Source organism: Eurosta solidaginis, chromosome 1 (genome assembly GCF_040869045.1).
Source record: "Eurosta solidaginis isolate ZX-2024a chromosome 1, ASM4086904v1, whole genome shotgun sequence".
NCBI lineage: Eukaryota > Metazoa > Arthropoda > Insecta > Diptera > Tephritidae > Eurosta > Eurosta solidaginis.
The window spans coordinates 188,338,705-188,365,073 of record NC_090319.1 but is presented as its reverse complement, the minus strand read 5'-3'; the positions used below and the strand labels follow the sequence as shown (position 1 = coordinate 188,365,073).

The following is a 26,369-nucleotide window of genomic DNA, read 5'->3' as shown; positions in this document are numbered from 1 at the left end:
GAATGAATGTGTCAATTGAATCTCAGGCCGTACCAAAGCGAGCCAAAATATATATATGTACAAATGTATTAATATGTATGTAAGAGTCAATGTATTTTAAGACATTCCAAAACGGGTTGAAATATATGTTTTTACAAATGAATAACTTAATGAGTGAATGCTACATCATCCGCCTTTGAAAGAGTAGACATATATAATTTTGTACACGAATTATCTATGGCTCCTCAAGTTATGCTACTAATTTTTGAATCCGTTTGTGCTTACTTTGTTTGTTGGGTTTTTTTTTGTGTGTGTCAGTCTTTTATGACATTTAGCTTGATTTCCAAAGAATAGCTTACATTTGTTTTTCTCTTTTGTTTTGATTTATTATTGTATTTTTCATTTGCATACAATAAAAATTTTCTTTGTGTTTACAAAATTAAAGTGCTCTTATTCTATGAGTTTAAGTCTGCTTTATGTATTACAATTTTCTTATTTTTATTATTTTGATTTATGTTTTCTATGTTTCTATTTTCTACATTGTTTTTAGCGATCTTTACTACTCTAAATGGAATTATAGTAAAATTATTATTTTATCGATTTTTTCTACATTATAGGGCCCTTTATATATACTATCTAACTTATGACTTGATTCATTTTTTTCTAACACTAAATCTCCTAAATTTATTTTTTTATATTGTTTTTTCCTATAATAACTAATTTTTTGTTTTTCCTTAGCCTGTTTTACTAATTTATATGCTCTACCTTGCGCTTTTTGTAACCTATACCTAATTTCTTTGTCGTAAGCCTCATAATTTTATAGTGTATTTACTGTATTTTCTCTTAAAAATTCGTAAGTCTGGGGTTTTTTGGCAAATACTAATTCGTATGGACAATAATTATGAACTGTAGATGTGGTAGTATTGTAGCAATACGCAAAATATTTAAGATATTCATCCCAATCGTTTTTGTCAATGTATGTGTAGGAACTTACATATTCATTGAATGTGCTATGACTACGTTCAACTGTGCCTGAAGTTTGATGGTGGTAAGGTGTTGATGTGTTATGGTTTATTTTTAGAAGCTTGCATAATTCCTCCAATAAGTTATTTTTATATTCGCTTCCCATATCTGTTATAATTGTCTTCATGCAACCATAAACTAGGTTAAAATTTTCGAATATCGCTTTGGCTATTGTTTTTGTGTGTTTGCTGGGTATTGGTATTGCAACTAAATACTTAGTCAAGTCACATACTATAGTAACTGCATATTCATTTCCATTTTCCGACCTGGGAAGAGAGCCTATCGTATCTATTTGTACTGTGTCGAAAGCTTTTGTGGGCGTTTCGGTTATAATCATAGGCTCTTTCAAGTTTTTTTATTATTTTATTTTTATTACAGTGAACGCATTTTTTGATATATTTTCTGAAATCGTTTTACATTCCTTTCCAGTAATATTTTTGCTTTATTTTATTTGTCATGCGATTTATTCCTGGGTGGCCACCAAAAACAGGATCGTCATGAAATTTGTTTTTTCTTTAATGTTTTCATTATCTGTCACATGAATAACTTCTGTGGTTAATGATATAATTGGATTTTTGAGAACTTTGGTACCAATTTCTTTAAATGTGTCTACCCGGGTATAATTATTCTTAAACAATTTGTCTCCTAAGGACAACTGTATTTTTCTAATTCCTAAATTGGCGGCTTCTTTCATAAGCCTGGCAAAGAATTGATCTAAGTCAATCTTCGCCTCAACAATTAGATTTTTTATATTAATTTCGCTAAAAATTGTTTTCCTCTTTTGAAACGTAATTTCGGAGAATCGAAAACGAGCTGGACTAGTCTCTTTACTTCACATTTATTTAGCGCTTCAAATATTATTGGGTTCTCTTTGTGACTTTTTATTTCTTCGTTTTTACTACTGGAATCTTTATTGTTATAATTTTTCTTAGTTTCTGATCTAGTCGTAACTTTTAATATTTTACACGCTTCTACCGATATTTGTTTTAGGTCTTTAATATCTATGCGTGATAATGCGTCCACTACATAGTTTTCTTTACCTGCGATATACTCCACCTCGAAATCATATTCTTCCAGATCTAATCTGATTCGAGTTAACTTTGGTGACGGATTTTTCATCGAAAATAGGAGTGTTAAGGGTCTGTGGTCTGTTTTGACCAACAATTTTCTACCGAAAATGTATGGTCTAAAGTATGTTATGGCCCAATGAATGGCCGCTAATTCTTTCTCAATTGTTGCTTTATTAATTTATCTTTTAATAAATGATCTTAATGCATAAGCAATTGGCAATTGTTTTCCTTCATACTCTTGGCTTAATACTGCTCCGCAAACATATCCACTTGCGTCAGTTGTTATACAAAATTGTTTATTGAATTCGGGATATTGTAGGATATTAGGGCTTATTAACGCAGCTTTCAAATAGTCAAAGGATTTTTTGCTATCCTCTGTCCAGTCGAAAACTACATCTTTCTTGCAAAGTCTTGTTATTATTCTAGAATATTCTGCAAAATTTGGGATAAATCTTCTATAATAATTGCAAAATGCGACGAATCATTTCGCCTCATCCGCATTTTTAGGGGCTGGGAAATTTTTTACGAACTTATTGGGGTCTGGAAAAATTCCTTTGCTTGTGCATTTATGACCAAGGTAAGTTACTTCTTGGTTGAAAAATAAACATTTACCCGGATGTAATTTTAAATTATATTTTCTACAAGTTGCAGAAATATCTCGTAAATTTTTAATCATATGATTTTCGGAGCATCATAATACGACTAAATCGTCCATGTATAGGAATGCTTGTGAAGGTTTTAAGCCTGCAAATACTAATGTCATCATTCTTTGGAATGAGTTCGGTGCTACTTTAAGGCCATACGGTAATCTTTTAAAAGGATAAGTAGTACCTTACTTTTTGCCCGTAAACTGGCAGCCGTTAGGTTGTCAAATACTTCTATTATAATCTTACAATTACCTAGATAATAAATACATAATAATAATAATCCTGGTCATCGCACGTAGAACCTCTAACAAGCTGATAGTGTAGGTGTATATGGTTTTACTCCATGTTTATTCCACTTCGGTTTTGGTTGTTGTAGTTAATGAAAACGCCATCCGTATCACAGACCAAAAATATTTTTATTAGTGCATATTGTTATACTCTAGTTTATTCCATTTCGATATGCGGTTTTGGTTGTTGTAGTTAATGAAAATGCCATCCGTATCAAAGACCAAAAATATTTTATTAGTGTATATGGTCATACTCTAGTTTATTCCACTTCGCTATGCGGTTTTGGTTGTTGTAGTTAATGAAAATGCCATCCGTATCAAAGACCAAAAAAAGTTTTTCCTTCATTCGCCGTTACAGGGTTGATGCCTTGAATTCCTTTGCAGAAAGTAAACTTTTTCAAGAATATTTTGAAATGAAATCAGTTCTGCTAATTAAAGCAGAGCTGGCAGGATCGTTGTTAGAGTGCCAATTTAGGCAGTAGGATGCCGTTTTAAGCAGTAGGATGCCGATTAGGCAGTATGGCAGGATCGCCATGTAATGATTGCGGAATGAAAATAAATTAAATTCGGTTGTAGTGCCCATTTAGCGCCACCAGATAGAATTGAGTTCTTTATTAAAAAGCTGTTTATTTTATACAAAATTTCTATAAGCTAAAATACCTACTTACATTAATACTTACAAACTGAGTGTATTACATACATATACATTCAGTTCGGTTCCCTGGGAACTGCATTCTAAGCATAAACAAGTTAGGAAAGCTAAGTTCGGGTGTAACCGAACATTATATACTCAGCTGAGAGCTTTGGAGACAAAATAAGGGAAAATCACCATTTAGCAAAATGAACCTAGGGTAACCCTGGAATATGTTTGTATGATATGTGTATCAAATGAAAGGGGTTAACGATTATTAAAACGTAGTGGGCCTTGGTTCTATAGGTGGACGCCTTTTCGAGATATCGCAATAAGGGTAGACCAGGGGTGACTCTAGAATGCGTTTGTACGATATGTGTATACAATTAAAGTATTAATGAGGGTTTTAAAAGGGAGTAGCCCTTAGTTGTATATGTGAAGGCGTTTTCGAGATATCGACCAAAATGTGGACGAGGGTGACCCAGAACATCTTCTGTGGGGTACCGTTAATTTATTTATATATGTCATACCACGAACAGTATTCCTGCCAAGATTCCAAGGGCTTTCCATTTCGCCCTGCAGAACTTTTTCATTTTCTTCTACTTAATATGGTAGGTGTCACACCCATTTTACAAAGTTTTTTCCAAAGTTATATTTTGCGTCAAAAAACAATCCAATTACCATGTTTCATCTCTTTTTTCATATTTGGTACAGATATATGGCATTTTTTTCATTTTTCGTAATTTTCGATTTCGAAAAAGTGGGCGCGGTTATAGTCGGATTTCGTCCATTTTTTGTACCAAGATAAAGTGAGTTCAGATAAGTACGTGGACTAAGCTTAGTAAAGATATATCGGTTTTTGCCCAAGTTATCGTGTTAACGGCCGAGGGGAAGGACAGACGGACGACAGTGTATAAAAACTAGGCGTGGCTTCAACCGATTTCGCCCATTTTCTCAGAAAATAATTACCGTCATAGCCCCTACCAAATTTCAGAAGGATTGGAAAATTTTTGTTCGACTTATGGCATTAAAAGTATTCTAGACGAATTAATTGAAAAAGGGCGGAGTTACGCCCATTTTGAAATTTTCTTTTATCTTTGTATTTTGTTGCACCATATCATTACTGGAGTCGAATGTTGATATAATTTACTTTTATACTGTAAATATATTAAATTTTTTGTTAAAATTTTACTTAAAAAAAAAATTTTTTTTTTTAAAGTGGGCGTGTTCGTCATCCGATTTCGCTAATTTTTATTTAGCACACATATAGTAATAGGAGTAATCTGCCTACCAAACTTCATCATGATATCTTCAACGACTGCCAAATTACAGCTTACAAAACTTTTAAATTGCCAATTGCCACGCCAGTTGTCCAAAATTTTTCTAATTTTCGATTTTGCGTCATAAGGTCAACGCACCTACCAAGTTTCATCGCTTTATCCGTCTTTGGTAATGAATTATCGCACTTTTTCGGGTTTTCGAAATTTTCGATATCGAAAAGTGGGCGTAGTGAGCACCCAGGAACCCACATACCAAATTTCATCAAGATACCTCAAAATTTACTCAAGTTATCGTGTTTACAGACGGACGGACAGACGGACGGACAGACGGACGGACATGGCTAAATGAATTTCTTTTTCACCCAGATCATTTTGATATATAGAAGTCTATTTCTATATCGATTAGTTTATGCCGTTACGGATTACCGTTATGCAAACAAAGTTAATATACTCTGTGAGCTCTGCTCAGCTGAGTATAATAAAATTAGCTGTGGAATCTGCAACGCAAGCATAAGTAGGTAAATCATGTTAATAATTTGTATATAGGTAAAGGCTTGTGGCGAGAAAGCTTTGAACAGAAGAATACCAAGGTTCAAGTTACCAGATGATGCACGGTGTACAAAATATATGTTTTTAGAAATGAATGAATGTGTCAATTGAATCTCAGGCCGTACCAAAGCGAGCAAAAATATATGTATAAATAAAATATATTAATATGTATGTAAGAGTCAATGTATTTTAAGACATTCCAAAACGGGTTGAAATATATGTTTTTTACAAATGAATGAATAACTTAATGAGTGAATGCTACAATTGTCACCAGGCCTCTAACTGAGTGCCGAGTTTCAAGTCTCAAGGCAACCGGGAAGTTAGTTAAAAATGGATTGAAAGATTCCCAAGTTAAAATTTGTTGTTGTTTGGTGTATTGTCACCGGGTTCTGACCCGCGACCCACGTTTCCAGTCTCTAGCTCACCGGCAAGTTAATCAAAAATCGATCGCAAGATTCCCCTCGTTTTTCGGGGATTTTTAGTTATCTCAATTAGCACGACACCTAGCGGAACTTTGTTTTCTATAAATTGTATTGTCACCGGGTCGCGAACTATGTGCTAAGTTACAAGTCTCTAGGTAACCGGGAAGCTAGTAAAAAATGCATTGAAAGATTCCCAAATTAAAATTAATTTCCTAGTATTTAAATCCATGCGCCACCTAGAAAATTTTTTTTAATAAAATATTGCATTGTTACCGGGTTCTGACTTACGGCTCAAGTTTCATATCACCACCTCACTGGGAAGTTACTCAGTAATCGATTGCAAGATTCCCTGCGTTTTTTCATGGCTATTCAGGGATTTTCGTTTATCTCAATTCGTCTGCCACCACGAATTGTAGTGCCGTCGACTTGCAAATTATGTGCTAAGTTTCAAGTCTCGCCATCACCGAGAATTTAGTTAAAAGTCGATCGCAAAATTTCCATTTTAAAATTAATTTTCTGTATATCTCGATCCGTGCGCCACCTGGCGGATTTTTTGCACTTGCATTGTAATGTCTCCCAGATCTGAACTAAGTTCTAAGTATCAAGTGTCTAGCTCAACGGGAAGTTACCGTAAAAGACTTTTCCGTGGGTCAAAAATTCGTATGGAAATGAGGGGCAAACATGAAAGCGACTTAATATAAAGGTAAAAAGTAAAAAAAAAAAAAAATACATAGGTATGTAGTTTGTGTGAGGACAATCATGAAATCACTTATCTCAATAATATATAACGTAAGCATAAGTATTTGATGAAATTTGAAGCTTTAAGCCGTTAAAAAGGGAGCAGAAATGACAGTTAAATGGGGTATATAATACTTATACCACCGACCTCTATGATTTTTTCAGACAACAATATATGCTATATATGTAAGAATTTGGTGAAATTTGAAGCTCCTTGCTGTTAAAGAGGGGCGGAAATTACGAAAAGTTTCTTATCTGAACAATCGGTTGTATGAGATATATGCTATATAACACCGATCTATACATTTTTTTTCAGACAACAATTAATGCCTTACACGTAAGCATTCGGTGAAATTTGAGGCTTCTAGTTGTTAAAATGGGCGGAAATTACGAAAAGTTTCTTATCTGAACAACCGATTGTATGAGATAAATAAATAAATAAATGTCAGGCGCGATAAACTCCGAAGAGATCTAAGGCCGAGCTTCTCTTCCAATTTGCGTCGTGCTCCTATTGATTTTCCCTACAAATCGGCCGGACGGGACCTACATGTTTTATGCCGACTCCGAACGGCATCTGCAAGGCAGATGAGTTTCCACTGAGAGCTTTTCATGGCAGAAATACACCCGGAGCGCTTGCCAAACACTGCCGAGGGGCGACCCCTCTTAGAAAAATTTTCTTCTAATTGAAAAACCTTATTTCTAAAATTTTGATGTTGTTTAGGCCGGGGTGTGAACCCATGGCATACGGTGTGGTAGGCGGAGCACGCTGCCATCACACCACGGTGGCCTCCGATTGTATGAGATATATACTATATATTTACATATTTTTGTTTTTGTATTCAATAATCGAATGTACCAAAATTTGAGTTTTTCCTTGTCACACTTATGCTGCTACAATCACAAAAATTTTATAGGCTGTCTTGCTTTGATTTCGCATCCAAAACACATTGCGAGCATTTTCTATTAGCCATATAGGAGTATTACATATATGAAGCAACCACTTAAATATTCGTTTGGAACAACCCAGTTGAAAAAAGTTCTTACAGGTTTAACAGTGATGAATTGCCTATTGCGAATATTGTATTACTCTTCTCTATTTCTGTGTATAAGGATACAATTTAGTATACTCATATCTACAGTTTTTTATTCATTCCAGCATATAATGCGCAGGGATTTTTTGAGAGTTTATTGTTTTTGGTAAATTTTCTGAAAAAACAAAAATAATCAAAAACATACTCATTAAAGCCTTATTCGTAATACTGTAATACTTACAGAAATAAACAATTTTAAGTCTACGCTCGTTGTGAGTTTATTGTTTTGGATACATTTTCTGAAAAAAAAAAAAAAATACAAAAATATACTCATTGAAACCTTAATCATATTTATTGTTTTCAAAATTATTTAAAACCTTCCCATTGTTCGAGGGAAGCAAAAGACAATTTTTTTTATTACTCTCCCCCATAGAATATTTTTCATTTCAAGATTGTGGGCCCAAAATAGCATGCTTGTATTATGAAGTGCTTGGAATGAGGCGAAATAGTTTCTTACTCGCAAGGGTGTATTTTTAAATAGTCTCAAATTCAGCTCTGACTAAACAAAAATGACTCAAAAATTTGGAGAAAATTTCTCCATAAATTAATATAAATTTGTATGCAAAAATAAGAAATTCTTACTCATTCAATAGCAAGTTTCCTCATTTCAAAGAAGTTTTTTTTAAGAAGTTTTCATTAAACGGTAATCTACAAAAAGTTTCAGAGGGCAATTTCAAAGTATTTGGTTTTAATTTTAAACTTTTATGAATTATATTCTATTTGTCGCATTATTTTCTCAGTTCGGTTTAAATATAAACCAAATTGTATTCAAACCCGTGGTAGTATTTTTGAAGGTTTAAAAAACGATAAGAAGTGTTAAAAATCAGTAATTTAATTTCGTTCTTCCAGTATTTAATCAATCAAATTTAAATTTTTTGTTACATAAAATTATATCAAATACATAGTTAAAATAATATTTGCTTAAAAGACAAAAAAAAAGTGAAGTAAAAAGCAGGAAAACTTCGTCGTTTTTGGAGATATAAAATTAATGCAATTTTTCAAATTTCTCCAAATACTTATGTATGTCATTTTCTTCTTCTGTTTTTCATAAAATATTCAACACAATTTTGGGCCCACAGCTGTTTGCCATTTGGCATAAGCATAATTTTTGGGGCGTCTGTAATTGGTATAATACATACATACATACAAATGTATTTATTTTAAATATTTTTACAACTAATATATTATATTAAGTTCTAATCAAATGATTATGCATGTATGCATATATTTATTTTCGACTTTAATCATGCAAATTGGATACTCATTACCCGGGAAATTCAGAGCAAAAATCCAATCAACTGGGAAAAGTGCCCATATGTGCCACGTCCTACACTAATCGCTGACCCTGTTACTGCATTTGGATTACATCGTCCGTATCATGAACAACGAAAACCTTCCATTCTTGACCCGGTTAATCGAGCAGCAATTAAACCAAGCTACAAAATATTGGATGACCCTATAAAACCTTATGTGTCAGCCAGAGATAAAAATAGGAAACGGGTTTTAAATATGGTTCGTAAACACATCGAAACTGTGGAAGCTGGAGGAAATACAGCTGCTCGCACGTCCCGTCAAAGCCTTGATGCAGTTCTTCCCTGTCTACACCACACGGCTTCAAAGAGCTTGCCTATACGCCGAGAAACATACCAGAATGAACGTTCTGGAGCTGTAATCACAAAATATGTTTTCTGATATCGAATATTCGAACTATTATAACATATTGTTTGTCAATATGTATGTATGAAAATATAGGTATGTAAATAGACCTGTTTGCTTTGCGTTTTCATTATGATCAGATTATAGAAAAGGCAACATTTTGGCAACGTCCAACATATTACTCATCAGGTATTAGATCTATATATACATAAATAGGCAATTATTGGTCCCATTTCACGGGCTAACCTTAATTTGAAGGTATAAACGATTATATACGCATCGATTGGTCTACTCAAGGCTATGTCGGCCCCTAAAAAAAATTGCAAAATCTTAAGAAAAGCGCTAAACTGACATAGGACCGCCTTAGCTTGTTGCGAGTCAAAATTACTTCACATATATTCTTACTTTCATCGTTTAGTCGTTTGCCAAACAGCATAGCGGGGACAAATTGAATATATTGTTTCATTTATCAATGAAGGTCGTAATTTTTAACCGAGTTGCAAATTTTTTGTTTATAAAAAATATTTATTTTTTTGTATATATTTTGTGTGTGCAAAATTCAAATAAGTGGGAAAATTTTGAAAAACCGATTCTCCTGCTCCTGTTAATAAATACTTATTTTATAACGAAACCTAGGTCAAAATAACAGTGCCAAAACGGAAATGTATTTAGGAAAGTTTGAAATTCCCAAAAAGAAAATAATAATAAATAAAAAAAACGTTTTCCTTAAACATTTTGGCCTCTTTATTTATTTATTTGCAGAGCAGTAAATTATATTTTTCTCTGAGAACTAGCTTTCCATGACTAAACTCATACATTTCTGACAAATTTTAAACAAATTCTAAGAAAACAGTTTACTTTTCTTTTTGCAAGTGTGCCTTAGAAAAATGTTACGCACACAATTGTTGTTGAACAAAGTGCCAGTTTTAAGCATCTGAGAGTTCCAATTTTTTTTTTATCTGCAGTTGCTGTAAATACGCTTACATTTTGATAAATTGCAGAAAAAAATCACTAAAAATCAACGAGAAATCTGAGAGACATGAATTTAATTAAGTTCGATATTACTTTTGTCAAAAAAAAAAATTATATTTTCCGGTACAACCCTTTTAATCTTCCTCCTGAGATACGTCTTTTTTCTTTGTTGATGAAACATTTAAGTTACGATATTTCTTTTTAGTCTAAGAGATGCCAGACCCTCGTCATTTTATAAAAGTTGAAATTTCACCAGTGCATACTTCCAACTGAAGCAGGATCGTTGGTCTATTCTAAAACTTGAGTCATAGTGGCTTTAACAGATATCGTGCAAAAATTTTGCAGAACAATATACCTTTCTTTCGTCATTTTATGATGGATTGCCTGCGGAGCTATTCAAGTACGGCGGCGAGGAGATGGTAAAGCTCATGCAGCAGCTTCTCCGCAAAATATGGGCGGACGAGTGCATGCCCGACGATTGGAATCTAAGTGTTCTTTGCCCAATGCACCAGCTATCCTTTCAAGTGTATTATGCGAAAAATTGAAGCCCACCGTGAACCGGCTGATTGGATCTTATCAGTGCGGCTTCAGACCTGGTAAATCTACCATCGACCAGATTTTCACAATGCGCCAAATCTTGGAAAAAACCCGTGAAAAAAAGAATCGACACACATTACCTCTTCGCCGATTTTAAAGCCGCCTTCGACAGCACGAAAAGGAGCTGACTATATGCCGCTATGTCTGAATTTGGTTTCCCCGAAAAACGTATACGGCTGTGCAAAATAACGTAGATCAACACCATCAGCTCAGTTAGAATTGGGAAGGACCTCCCCGAGCCGTTCGAAACTAAACGAGGTTTCAGACAGGGTGACCCCCTATCGTGCGATTTCTATAATTTGATGCTGGAGAAAGTTATACTACCTGCAGAACTTAACCGCACTGTAACAATATTCTATAAAAGTCTGCAATTACTGGCATATGCTGTTGACATTGATATCATCGGCCTAAACACCCGCGCTGTTAGTTCTGCTTACTCCAAACTGGAAAAAGAAGCGGTAAAGATGGGTTTGATGGTGAATGAGGGCAAAACGAAGTACCTGCTGTCATCGAGCAATGATTCAGCGCATACGCGCCTTGCCAACCACGCTACTGTTGGCAGCAATAATTTCGAAATAGTAAAAGACTTCGTTTATTTGGAAACCAGCATCAACTCTAGCAAGAACATCAGCACTGAAATCCAGCGAAGAATCAATCTTGCCAATAAAAAGAAAAGTTCTTCGATAGATTTATGGACCTCTACGCGTTGGCGATGGTGAGTACCTAACAAGATTTAAGTACGAGTTATATGCAGACATCAACATAATCCATCGAATTAAAACGCAGCGCTGGCTAGGCCATGTTATGCGAATGAAAGATGATGCTCCGGCCAAGAAAGTGTTTCTATCGGAATCCGCCTATGGAAGCAGAGGTAGAGTGCGGCCCCCACTACGATGGAAGGACCAGGAGGAAAACGATTTAAACTCCCTTGGTGTGACCAATTGGCGCCGGTTGGCGGAGCGAAGGAGCAACAGGCCTTGTTGGACGGCCATAACCGTTTAGACGGTTAAGCGCCAATTAAGTAAGTAAGTAAGATGTTCATATATGGTCTTCGTCACGATATAAGAAGCAACTAGCCTCATTGCCAGACACTTTACATGGTGGCCTTGTCCAGCCAGACACTTTTATAATGCAAAATTGTACTTTTTCATAAAGCTGAATACTTTTTCATAAGCTGAAAGTTTTTTATGGCAAACAAAATTTCAAAATTTTCTTTTAAAGATTTTGTATTCGAATTTCAGTATAAACTTGTTTCGATGTTCTCTGAAGTTTAGAAGGATTAAAAGTGTATGGCTAATCAAAGCCACTATGGAAAATGTCTGGCAATGAGGCTAGTTGCTTCTTATATCGTGACGAAGACCATATATTAAAATCAGTCTTTATAAAATGCAGAAAGAAAGGTATATTTTTCTGCAAAATTTTTGCACGATATCTGTTAAAACCACTATGACTCAAGTTTTATAATAGACCAACGATCCTGCTTCAGTTGGAAGTATGCACTGACGAAATTTCAACTTTTATAAAATGACGAAGAGCTGGCAGTCACGGGCTCTTGCTCTATTTTATAAATGATAAATTTATATCCTAAAATCGTTTACTTACTGTAAAAACTATCTTTTTTTTCCCCTATTTTTTGCATTTTTGGTAAGTATTTATCATAGTGTCACTTTGTGGTTGCTCTATATGTTTTGATATTGCTTTAATCTATTGAAACCCACTTTGAAAAGAACGCTGGAGAGGTTATAAAACTACATGGGAAGTAACAACAAAAAATAAGTTACCTAGTTGATTTAAGCGATTTGAGTTGAAGGTACTCAAAAATTAGTTAACGCTTGTGTAGCGTTTTAAAGTTTAAAATCAGTGCTATTGTGAATGGGGAATTGAAACGTGTTTCAAACATTCCCACTAAAAGTTAGATCACTTGAAATTTCTGACAAATATAAGAGAAAAAAAACAAAACAAAAGAAAAAATTATTTAAACAAATATTTACTTTTCAGCATTGAGGAAAATAGAAGTATTTCCACACACGCGAAAGAAAACTTGACTTTTTAGTTATTTACTCGCAAGGACGAGCGTAGGCACTTACTGTTGAGCATACACAAATATACCAGGCGAAATGTTGGTCATTTGTATGTGAGTGCTTATCTTCACTTTTGAAGTCTTCAGTAGACTATTTGGCACTTTATATTGGGCGCTTCCCCAACGAAGTGCTACTCACTCGCAAACATTGGCGCTAGTTAGTCCACAACTGCACCATTGGCAATTTTTTATAGTTTACTATTTTTTTTTTGTTCTGTTTTGAATTTCACCTACAATTTTCGATGTTTTGATAGTTAACAGTAGTGTTGTGAAGTTGATGAAAATTATAAGTAAGTTGAACATAACACAATAGGTCGTTCTTTTGAACGACGCTTGTAAACTACAATCTTATATATTATTTCTAATTGCGATTTTTATGTGCAGGTCCCTTTTTCGCTCTTATTTGGAATCCAAATCTATAAATAATGTTTTGGTTGTAAAGATGGAGATTCGTGCTATTAGCGAGCTTTGGGCATTATTGGTCGTAATGCGTTTGTTTAGCTATATTTTATTAAAATAATATGTTAAAAATAAATTATTGTGAGCACACAAAGAAATCTATTTATACTATGGCACTATTGTGAATATTTGATTAGAGCTAACACTGCATTACCGGCAGTTGCTAACATTCGCCAGATGGCAGCGCAAGCGGATGTAAGTTTTTATTGATAGATGGTGAGACTTTGATATTTGTTGCACACGAAGCGCACGGGTGCGGCTAGTTATTATATAATAAGCTCAACATACTTTCGCAACAAAGGTTGTTAAAATAAAAAAACTTGTTTCACCTAAAAGTGGCAGTCAAGAAATTTTTCACATTTTATATTTTTTTCGAATTAGTAAGAGACTTCATCAGCTTTTATATCCAAAGAAGAATCACCCTTGTCAATAAATGCTACCTTGGACAGAGTAGGCAACTGAAAAGTAAATTCCTCTCTCGGCAAACGAAGATCATACTCTTACAAGTCACATATCGTACCCGTCCTGTTATATGGTGCAGAAGCACGAACCATGACAACATTAGATAAGGCGTTTTTGGGAGTGTTCTAGAGAAAATGTCTTCGAAAGATTTACGGAGCTCTACGCGTTGGCGACGGCGAGTACCGAAGAAGATTTAATTATGGGCTGTACAAGATTCCGCAGACAGCAACATTGTCCAGTGAATTAAAATACAGCGGTTACACTGGCTAGGCTATATTTTGCGAATGAAAGATAATCTCCGGCTGAGAAAGTATTTTTTAGCGGAGCTCGTATACCGAGGCTCAGGAAGAGGGCGGCCCCCACACCACTGGAAGTACCAGGTGGAAGACGATTTAAATTCCCTTGGTCAAAGAATACTTAGATTCCAATTGTTGAGCATGCACTCGTCCGACCAAATTTTGCAAAGAGTGTGTTGCATGTGGCTTACCAACTCCTCGCCGCCGTATTTGAATAGCTCCACAGGTAATCCATCAGCGTCCGCGGTCTTTTTGTTTTTAATCTGGTTATTGCTATTCTGACTTCGTCATAATTGGGTGGGGGACATAAATGCCAACATCATCCCTGTGCGGTACATCGCTCTCTCCATTTAGGAGAGAATATAAGTGTTCCCTCCATAATCTAAGTACTCTCTGGACATCAGTTACAAGGTCACCGTTTTCGTTCATACAGGAGGTTTCCCTGGACTCAAAACCTTCCGTTTGTCGCTAAATTTTTTGGTAAACATTTGCGAGTGTTATTCCTGGTGGCTAGCAGCTCAAACTCCGAGTCATGCCTTATTAACAATTATATTTAATACCGTTTTCCTCACCACCCAAGGTGTAGAGTGTATTTCCATTTCAGGGGGCACACAACGACGTCTGTTTTCCCCAGGTTAGGGGCGGTAGAGTCCGAGTCTTTTGGAAGGAGTGGTAGACTTAAAAGAAACTCCAAGGATAATGGCTAATTCGGTTCGTCAGGTATGAGTGAAAACCAAGGGAGAAAAGTTACGGTGCAGGGGGTCGGATCTTCAGTACCAGCGGTAGATGGTGGGCGAGAAGGCCATCTGGCGTCAAGATCCAGCAACTTCTCAGGCTGTGGAGCGGAACCCCAGGCTACCAGTCTCCGAATGCTGCTGGGAGAACAAGAGCTATGTCCCTGTCCGAGCACGCTCTGTGGAGCATGGCAAAAGCAGGATCTGAGTCTGATGCTGAGGGAAGCGTTAGGTCTCGGTTGAGAAGTCTAACCATCGTCAGCGCCACCGAGGATAAGCTATCATCACTGGTGAGCGACGACGATGAAATAGACTCCAAGGCTGAGAGCGTTCTGCTGAAGGACAAAGCCCAGATGTCAGGAACTGCGGAGGATAAAGGGTCAGAGTCGGAGAAGGTAAAAAGGGAGCAGAAAGCCCTGAAGGGCTACAAAAACTCTTCCTACTACTTTCGCAAGATGCAGAAGAAAGATCCTACCACTCTCACTGTGAGAGAAAAGCTCTTATTAAGAAACACAGAAAGGTAGTAGCAAAGTACAAAGCAACTAACGCTGCTAAAGCTGACGGACAGAAAGCGTCAAACGATCAGGGCAAGGACACTAACCAAGCGTCCTCGTCCGGATCGATGGGTGCACAAGGCCGGAAGGGTATTAGATCCGATGAGGGACCTGAAAAGGACTCGAAAAAGCGGAAACCTCACGCTACCTTTGACTGCCCCTCAAGTCCACAAGTAGCCATCATCGACAAAATCAACCCTGACGGGAAGATAACGCCGGGTGGCTGCTTGTAGAAGCAAGCTAATGGAGACGGCGCGGGCTGGCAGAAGGGCGTCAAGGTCGTCGGCTGCTGCAACAACTCTGTGGATTTCCTAACGAAGGGAGTTCACGGCTTGGCGCTCTTTGGCCCGGAGAGCAGTTGGAGGTGATCCCTCGCTCCAGTTTACCACTTCGTCCGGTGGTCTCAGTATGGATTCCACCTCCAATAATGGCAACGGAGTCCATACTGACCCTACTGGGAGAGCAGAATAAAGAGCTGAAGGCAGACCAATGGCAGGGGGTCTCGATGACCCCTTCCAAGACAAGGGCGGGCAGCTACCAACTGATCACAATCGATCAAACACCGCTGCAAGCCATAAAGAGGCTCAACGGGGTCGTTAGATTTGGGCGGGGCTCACTTAAGGTCTTTGTGCCTGTTGACAGGCCAGATGCCACAAAGGGAGAAGCTCGCGGTGGTGTAGACTAATTTGCACCACTCAGCTTCCGCCTCGCTCGACCTAACAAAATATATTGCAGAAAACGGAGTGGACATAGCTCTAATCCAGGAACCCTGGCTCGTTAGGGGTAAAATTTGCGAGTGTTATTCCTGGTGGCTAGCAGCTCAAACTCCGAGTCATGCCTTATTAACAATTATATTTAATACCGTTTTCCTCACCACCCAAGGTGTAGAGTGTATTTGCCGCGTTAGGTTTTATGTGGTATCCATTCTGCTCTTATAATTTTTGATACCTTTAAATAAGTCATTTTGATATTGGCCTTTGAAGAGAAACGTCGCCTTTATTTTTTTGAATAGCCCGCATAAATTTTGCTGTTTTTTATTTCTGCGAGTTAGGAAAATATCCTGCTTTAAGTTTCTCCAAGGTTCAAAAATGTAATCAACCGATTTCAAACTGAAAAGGTTTTGTTTGTAAAATGATTATGTCGAGAAAAAGTTTGGATTTATTTTAAATTGCCAAGTCATTCTTTCTATCAGAAACATATCGACTCCTCTTCCTGCCTCATCCTGACAGCTTCTGCAGAGGGAGCTTGTTGGTATTCGCCACCGTCGGAGCATTGGTGCGATAGCACAAAGACCTGTGATGACACCCGTATGTACCCTCAGCGCAGATTTGTTCAGTTTGAGAAGGACGCTGGTGCCCTTCCTGTCCAAGCATGGTCATAAGGACCTTGAGGCTTCGCAGTCAACCCTATTGGTCCATAGCAAGTCCGTTGCCCTGTTCTCATATTCGTCGATTCTCCCTAGGAGACAACTCAGCGGCGGTCGGACGGAGTTGTCCGCCTCACTTATGTCTTAGTCGGAACCTTTCCTAGATATCTCATCCACGAGTTCATTACCTTCAATGCCGCTGTGCCCAGAGACCCACCAAGGGGAGACATTGAGATGACTTATAGAGGCCAGAGAGCTCTACACCACCGCACGATGTCCGATTTTATCATGTTGGACTCTATAGCTTTAAGGCGGCTTGGTTGTCAACAAATATTGTTACGTCGGTGTTGGAGACCGCGCTATCTTGGAGCAGCTTTGCCGCTTTGTCTATGGCATTAACCTCGGCTTGGAATATACTACTTGCGTCAGGAAGTCGGAATGGTTGGCTTAGCTGTAGATGCGTCGATTACATCCCAGCTCCAGTTCCCTTTTCCATTTTCGAGCCGTCGGTGTACATTGTGATGCCCCTGCCGTTGTCTAGGCCTACTTCCCATTCCTCCCTTGAAGGATATCGTATGTTCTGAACCTGGAAGTCCAAAACCCGTGTGATCTGGTCTTTTTGGACGTTAGGTCGGTTATTATTCCGTTTAATTGCCCCTTCGTCATATCGTCCAGAATCGTCGCGTGTCCGTGCTTAGCTGTTTTCCACATGTTGGATTCTCTTAGTCGTAGAGCTCTATAGCGGCTAATCCTGCACGAAGACTTGTAGAGGTATCAAGTGAAAGATGACATTTAGCGCTTCCTGAAGTTCGCTGCTCAAGGTGCCTGACATTCCCAGGCATGCCAGCTTTTGTACCTTCCCGATCCTCTGCTGATTACACTTTTTGTCTAGCGCCTTCCACCCCAGACTAGAGCTCCATATGTTAGTATCGGTCGAATGTCTGTGCTGTACATGCCATGAATGACATGTGGTGCCAGTCCCCAGTTCCGCCCAAAACCCCTTTTGCAGGCGAAGTATGGTGCTTTCTTTGATCTCATATCAACGTTTCTTCTCCAGCTTAACTTGAAATCGAGGATAATTCCAAGATATTTCGCTTCCGAAGATAGGTTCAACGTTACGCCGTTTAGCCTTTGTAAGTTAAAGGAGGGTGTCTTTGTCTTTGTCCTGAAGAGGACAAGTTCGGTTTTTGTTGGGTCTACCCCGAGCCCATTTTGCCCTGCCCATTGCGAAATGTCGCAAAGTGCCGATTCCATGAGTTCGCTGATGGTTGGCAAGAATTTGCTGTGATCAGAATCACTAAGTCATCGGCGTATGCAACTACCTATCTTCCTTTTCTCCTACAAATTTCAAGAACTTCGTTGACCATCAGCATCCAGAGAAGAGGCGAAAGCACCCCGCCTCTGGTGGTCATTTTGCCTCTGGTGGTCATTTTGCCAATAGAACCAGTCCCTAAAGTCGCATTGGCAACCCTACTCCTAAGCATAGAATCGATCCATGCAACTATAGAGCTCTGGGTTCCATATCGTGTAAGAGCCTTGCAGATGGCCTCCGTCTGCAAGTTGTTGAAAGCGCCCTCAATGTCGAGGAAAGCTGCCAACATATATTCCTTGCAGCTTAGTGAGATTGGCATTGTTTCTAATATGTAGATCGTCGATAAGTCTCTCCAGTGTTTTAAGGATAAAGAAGGAGAGGTGTATTGGTCTGAAGTCTTTGGCTTCCGAGTGGTTAAGCTTTCCTGATTTGGGAATGAAAACCATCCGTAAATTTCTCCAGGCATCGGGTATGTAACCATCTTGTAGGCATCTTGAGAAGATGTCGTGTAGATATGGTATCAGTTCGCCACAAACGGCTTGTAACATAGCCGGTATCACACCATCCGGTCCCGCCGATTTATAGGCTTCGAATGGTCTTATAGCCCATGATATTTTATCCCGGTCAACGATGTCCGTGACGTCGGTTTCCGGAGGGTATGCGCAGTTTCATGTCATCGTCGTGCCCGTCGTATCCGTGCATGCAGGAAAGTGTGTCTCTATCAAGACCTCTAGAGTTTCCTGACTGTAGACGAGTGGGTTAGTAGTAAGTAAGCAGTCAAAAATGGACTCATCTCTTGCGTTTGTGTCGCTGATCCCCCATAGCGCATGATGTCCGTTGGCATCGCAACCGATGACAAGGCCGGTTCTGTGCGTTTCGGGAAGTATGCGGACGATAGCAGCAGCTTGCGCCCCTGCTTTTGTTCGCATACTGCAGTGACGAGGTCTCCGATATAATGCTGTCTAGAGATAAATAGATTGATATTTTTCTTAGCTGCAATGCATGCTCTAATTTTACCCTCTAGTTGTGCAAGTAGACGGTAGCTGTCTAGCCCTAATCCGCAAACCCTGCCCCTAACGAGCCAGGGTTCCTGGATTAGAGCTATGTCCACTCCGTTTTCTGCAATATATTTTGTTAGGTCGAGCGAGGCGGAAGCTGAGTGGTGCAAATTAGTCTACACCACCGCGAGCTTCTCCCTTTGTGGCATCTGGCCTGTCAACAGGCACAAAGACCTTAAGTGAGCCCCGCCCAAATCTAACGACCCCGTTGAGCCTCTTTATGGCTTGCAGCGGTGTTTGATCGATTGTGATCAGTTGGTAGCTGCCCGCCCTTGTCTTGGAAGGGGTCATCGAGACCCCCTGCCATTGGTCTGCCTTCAGCTCTTTATTCTGCTCTCCCAGTAGGGTCAGTATGGACTCCGTTGCCATTATTGGAGGTGGAATCCATACTGAGACCACCGGACGAAGTGGTAAACTGGAGCGAGGGATCACCTCCAACTGCTCTCCGGGCCAAAGAGCGCCCAAGCCGTGAACTCCCTTCGTTAGGAAATCCACAGAGTTGTTGCAGCAGCCGACGACCTTGACGCCCTTCTGCCAGCCCGCGCCGTCTCCATTAGCTTGCTTCTACAAGCAGCCACCCGGCGTTATCTTCCCGTCAGGGTTGATTTTGTCGATGATGGCTACTTGTGGACTTGAGGGGCAGTCAAAGGTAGCGTGAGGTTTCCGCTTTTTCGAGTCCTTTTCAGGTCCCTCATCGGATCTAATACCCTTCCGGCCTTGTGCACCCATCGATCCGGACGAGGACGCTTGGTTAGTGTCCTTGCCCTGATCGTTTGACGCTTTCTGTCCGTCAGCTTTAGCAGCGTTAGTTGCTTTGTACTTTGCTACTACCTTTCTGTGTTTCTTAATAAGAGCTTTTCTCTCACAGTGAGAGTGGTAGGATCTTTCTTCTGCATCTTGCGAAAGTAGTAGGAAGAGTTTTTGTAGCCCTTCAGGGCTTTCTGCTCCCTTTTTACCTTCTCCGACTCTGACCCTTTATCCTCCGCAGTTCCTGACATCTGGGCTTTGTCCTTCAGCAGAACGCTCTCAGCCTTGGAGTCTATTTCATCGTCGTCGCTCACCAGTGATGATAGCTTATCCTCGGTGGCGCTGACTATGGTTAGACTTCTCAACCGAGACCTAACGCTTCCCTCAGCATCAGACTCAGATCCTGCTTTTGCCATGCTCCACAGAGCGTGCTCGGACAGGGACATAGCTCTTGTTCTCCCAGCAGCATTCGGAGACTGGTAGCCTGGGGTTCCGCTCCACAGCCTGAGAAGTTGCTGGATCTTGACGCCAGATGGCCTTCTCGCCCACCATCTACCGCTGGTACTGAAGATCCGACCCCCTGCACCGTAACTTTTCTCCCTTGGTTTTCACTCATACCTGACGAACCGAATTAGCCATTATCCTTGGAGTTTCTTTTAAGTCTACCACTCCTTCCAAAAGACTCGGACTCTACCGCCCCTAACCTGGGGAAAACAGACGTCGTTGTGTGCCCCCTGATATGGGGAACAGACGCATACGTGCCGTTGAGGCTATGTGTGCCAGGTGCCACCCCTGACCTGGGGAAACAGACGCATATGACGACTTATTGACCCGTTAGGGCTGTGTGTACCAGATGCCGCCCCAAACATGGGGAAACAGACGCATCTGGCGGACAAGAGGTGCCGTCCCTAACATGGGAAAACAGTTCCACACTCGTATCCGTTAAGGCAAAAGTAGCAGTTCTTGGTTACCTCTCCACGAACTTCGAAACATACGGACGGAGGATGCCGGAGCATCTCCTTTTGAATGTTCAGCGCCTCGTGGAGCGGCGTAAGCCCCCGCACCGCGACAAGATGCCTGCCATAGCGGAGGTACGACGGCGTAAGTGTTCAAGGAAAAATATCCGAGCTTGGGTAAATAATATAATTCCATGGCTGGCTAATTATTGCTATGCAAGGGAAAGCAGCCATTGGAATATATATTTTTTTTCCAATGATGAAGAACTTGTTAATATTAATCTATACGAGAATACTTTTGTTGGTGGTTCAGAGACCTATATTTCCCGTGGCACTGATCACGATTTTGTAAAAAGCGATGTTGCCTCAGGTATTTTTTTTAATTTAAAAAAAGTTGATCCGGCAACTAATTCTGTTACACCTTAATCTTGGAACATTGAAAAAATAAGAAATGAATTTAAAATATTTTAAGGCAATACGACCAAACGATCCAAAATCTTTATGGTTTCGAGTAATATCCATCCGAAAAAAATCACGAGTTTTTCTTTCTGAATAAGTATGTTGAAAAAATCGTTAATATTTATCTTTTCGAAGAAATAACTCGTGTTATACCAGGACTAAAAGATTGCCTCTCTGTTTCAGGATTCCAGGTTTATACAGGTTTACTCGATATCAAGGCGTATGGCAATAATTTTTATGATAATTATTGTTTTTCTATCTGCGCAGCTATTTCAGGTGTTTAAAAATTTTTTTATCTTCTATTCCAAAATTAAAAAAAAAATTTTTCAATTGTAGAAAAATTAAAAAAAAACAATAATTATCATAAAAAAGGGCAGATAAACAAATGCAATTAAAACCTTTATATCCGGAAATAAAAGTAGGTTTTAACAATTTTGCGAATCTACGTCCGAAACAATGCGTTCTGGCCGATATTAACATAATATATATCGTCTGTGTTTTTTTAGAAGTATTTTCTAGTATCAGACTAAAAGAAGCTCTCAACAGAAAGAATATTATCAATATTAATAATCAACAATGGACCACCAACAACGATCGTTCTTTCAATCAATCACTAACGAAGCGGAAGCCTTTGTCCAGAAGGTGAGTATAGGAGCAAACGTTCTATTAGTTCACAACTTCATTGCAAAAGAACAGCGTAAATTTTTAAAAGCCTTAAAGGAAAATTAATTGTAATTGGAGATTTTTCAGAAAATTTTTCATTTCTAAATCAAAATGCCATACAAAGTCATCATTGGAACAATAGTCAAACTACAATTCATCCTTTTGTAATTTATTGATCTGACCCAGATGATAATAATAATTAAAAGTTTTTGTTTTAAACTCGGAAGAAGCTGGACTTAATAAAGAAGCTGTTTATCTTTCTCACTCCCCAAAATCTATAAAAAATTGTATTTCTCTGATGATGCAGCATCCCACTACAAGAATAAAAAAAATTTAATAATTTGTCTTACCATTAAGAAGATTTTGCAATAAAAGCTGAATGGTATTTTTTTACAACTTCTAATGGAACAAATACATGCGACATAATCGGTGGCACATTTAAAAGGACATAGGAAAGTCTACGAATACCTATTACGGTACCAATTTCTTCCTTCGAGCATTTTTTTGAACTAGTGAAGGACAAACTTAATACGATTACTTTTGATTTTTGTACCAAGAATTACAATCTTCGCAATCAATAGAAAACGAGATTTCTATATATAATAATTTAATATAATATAACTTGTAAAATATACATTTTTACAAAAATAACAAACTTGGTCTTGAAGACAACAAATTAATATAACAATGAATTATTTACAGACCAGTAAAACCAAACATAACATTAAATAATTTCAGTCTACGGAAAAAGCACGCTGGAATTCTAACAAAAGCAAGCGCTTAAATAAAAACCATATGAGCTGCAACAAAATTCTTCGTCTAATGAGATAATAGCACCTGATCGGCGCACTCAATTGACGGTGGTAAAGAATAAAAACAACAAACAGTAGAAAACGAGTTGTAAATAGAAACTTCCAAAGTGCATGATGGCCTGATGCGATAAAAGTCAAGCGTCATGAGCTTTTTTTTCTGATTTACTGGTTTTCTATGTACAATAATTTAATATAATATAACTTGTAAAATATACATTTACAAAAATAACAAACTTGGTCTTGAAGACAACAAATTAATATAATGAACCAAGCTAACGATAGTCGAATTTTCAGGAGCTGTTAGACTTCCCAGCTGGGTGTATAAAGACGGCTCTATATACATATGTATAAGGCAAAAATTGGAAAAAAAACTGGCCCCCATTTGTGAGAGGCTGCATACGCGCTTGATGTGTAAGAGTGAGGCGAACAAACTGATTTATTTCCTTTAAAATTTCTAACGGGGCTGCTTTTGTTTTCGTTCCCACCAATACACTCACATTTGAAATTTTGCACACCCGTGTGCTTAAATATCATAATTTACATGTATATACATATGCACTTAAACTCTATATTGACTGCTAAGTGCATAGCTTTGTCTCTACTTATGCAATTGTTGCGCATAAAATTTGAACTAAAAAGTGTGTGTCTCCATCAGGGATGCACCTTAACGTTAAGCTAATCGTTTATCAAAAAATTTCCACCATTTCCGTTGAAACACTTCGAAATATTATCGATAAAGAAATTATCAACATAAATTGTATCTCGTTTTTAACCGAAACGAAAAGCTTTCGTTAACGTTAAAAACGTCAACAAAAATGTGATACTTTATGTTTGAATTGTGCTGGCAATGCTATAGCCATGGTGAAGCCGAAAGGTGGTAACAGCGAGCGAACATACACACAACTCCATGTAATTTGTTTGTGTAATTCGTTGGTGGTAATGTCAAAAATACTCTGAGAAATGTTCGTACTGTCAAAATTCATGAGAAAAGTTGCAATCAGCTTGGCTAATGCTTTCACCTTTAATGACTCCGCCATCAATCAGCTTTGCCAGCATAGTTTGAAATTAATAATCAACATAAACAATTTGATTTCGTTTTGATATGGCGTTCTTAACGTTAGTTAATTATCGTAACGAAATGATATCGGTTCCTTGGTTAAGCATGCCTGGTCTCCACTCCATTTTGGTATGCGTTATACACTATGAAAAAAAAGATTTGCACCTCCACTATTTCTCCATACACTACTATTATGTGTAATTCTCGATAAGCGGTGTTTTTTTTATAATTGCAAATGTAGATGTATGTATATTAACCTATGTTGATTTGTATGGACGAAAGTTAATCGATATCGCGCAATCGATTTTTCGATAGGGTTTTGGGCTCAGGAAAAAAAATTCCACTACGCATACACAAAAACATAATTTTCGAGCCTGCGAAAAAAATGGCGAAAGGGTAAATTTTTCGACCAAAACTCTCCTCCCCAAAACCCAAAAAATACTTTTTTTTTCAAAAAACTGTTGTAAAAACGTTGGCGATAACAGTTTTTTCAAAAAAAAAAAAAAAAATATTTTTTGGGTTTTGAGGAGTGTTTTGGTCGAAAAATTTACCCTTTCGCCATATTTTTTCGCAGTCTCGAAAATTTTTTTTTGTGGGTATGCGTAGTGGAACTTTTTTTCCTGAGCCCAAATCCTATCGAAAAATCGATGGCGAGATATCGGTTAATATACCGACTCAGAATAATGTATATACATTTAAAAAAAACCGCAAATAATAAATATTCATTAGCAATTATTGCCTCCATTTCAATTTTCCCGCTAAAAATTTGTGAAATTGCAAAAATAAATTGTGGCGGACGGATAGTTTAGCAGGGTTACACTGCCACATCATCATTTTATGTATGGTAAAAGTGCAACGATTTTAGGTTGCGAGCAGGTACAATTTTCACAAAAGAACGAAATACCCCGTAAGGGCTTGCTTTTTAAAATAGAGCAATATATATTTAAAGCCCTTGCGCAGGAGTATGATCTGCGATATACTGCGCTGAACCGGAAATAAACAGATCCTACAAGATTACTGTAGAGTTTTCCACGCGGAAATATTAGCCGTAACCAAAGCAGTAGAAACACTGGAAGACAATAGCTTAAACTGCAACCGTGTATACTTTTATATTGACAGCCAAGCAGCAATTAAGGTAATAATGTCGCATAGCACAGCATCTAAAAGAGTGTTAGAGTGAAATCAGTCTCTGGAAACAATCGGGACAGGGAGAAGCATAAATCTATATTGACCCAGGCAGGCCCGACGAGAGGGGAGGGGGAATGGGGTGGGATTCCCCCCGGGCCCGGGGTTTATGAGGGGGCCCAGCATTTAGATGCACTAAGAAAATTTTCTTTTAATTCTGGAGAGTTTTTGGTTGTTCCATGTGCAATTTTTAAGCCGAATTTCAAAATCAACGAATATCTGCATTTCGTTTTAATTTCGCTCGAAAACTAACGGTTATTTTTCAAGCGAAATATAAAACTCGAAAAACAACTGTTATTTTCTGAGCGGAATATAAAAATTACCGTTATTTGTAATCAATGGATTAAAGTAAATTAAAGTCACTGTGTAAATGCACACTATTCTGATAGCACGCACAATTGTGTTCACCATTCAGGCGCCGCATCCCATTCGACTATTGATAATGATTTTTTGCCTGGGCATTCGAACAGTGAGGAGACAATGAAAACATCAAACAAAAATTTATGTTTACATGAATCCGAAATCGTAAAGTTTCGTGGTGACACTGATGAAGGTTCATCTTAAAAAAGTCTTCCAAAAATACCACTAACTCTGTACCAAAGTCCTGATTATTTAAACGACTTCGACATTGGTGCCGTGAACGATGAGGGTTTGCGATCTGAAGAAGTCAACGAAATAATCGTGGAGGTCATCAAACAGAATCTTGCCAAATGGGAGAAATTGGAGCGTGACTGGTTGGTTTGGAGTGCCAGTAGCAATGCTTTTTATTGCCTACCATGTCGTCTGTTAAGCACCAATACTTTAAATCGACCTAGAATTTGTTGTCCTGGCGGATATTCGAAATTCCAGGTGTGGAAGAAGCTATACGATAAACTGCCAGCACACGAAAATACTCAAGATCACATTAAATGTTATATTCAATGCCGATCTTTACAAAATGCAATTCAAAAGGAGGCTATAATTTATACACTTATCAATTAACAGCTAATCACTGAAACTCAAAAGTGGAAAGAAATTTTATATAGAATTTTGGACACTATTTTATTTTTGGGTGAAAGAGGCCAAGGATATATCTTGGTGAACGAAACAATGGAAATTTTTTGGGCGTCTTAGAACTCATAAGCCATTATGATCCGATACGTAGAGATCATTTGGAGAAAGTTAGGATTTCACAACAGTAGCACAAAGGTTTACAAGTTCACTATCTTTCCCCAGACATTCAGAACG

The 26,369-nt window shown here is 38.2% G+C and overlaps 1 protein-coding gene across 5 annotated transcripts in view; it reads left to right on the top strand.

The window, feature by feature from the left end:
* The window catches only part of LOC137236957 (protein anoxia up-regulated-like), a 1,647,042-nt gene that overhangs the window by 128,717 nt on the left and 1,491,956 nt on the right, over positions 1 to 26,369 (top strand). The window contains exon 2 of one of the 5 annotated variants that reach the window (XM_067760043.1): positions 21,932 to 22,067. The exons of 3 other annotated variants lie outside the window; for them this stretch is intronic. In XM_067760043.1, the coding sequence (XP_067616144.1) occupies positions 22,002 to 22,067 (66 nt within the window). In that variant the 5' untranslated portion in view covers positions 21,932 to 22,001. Of the gene's footprint in view, positions 1 to 8,998; positions 9,489 to 21,931; positions 22,068 to 26,369 lie in introns of those variants that run through there. One more of the 5 variants, XM_067760045.1, reaches the window with a different exon arrangement.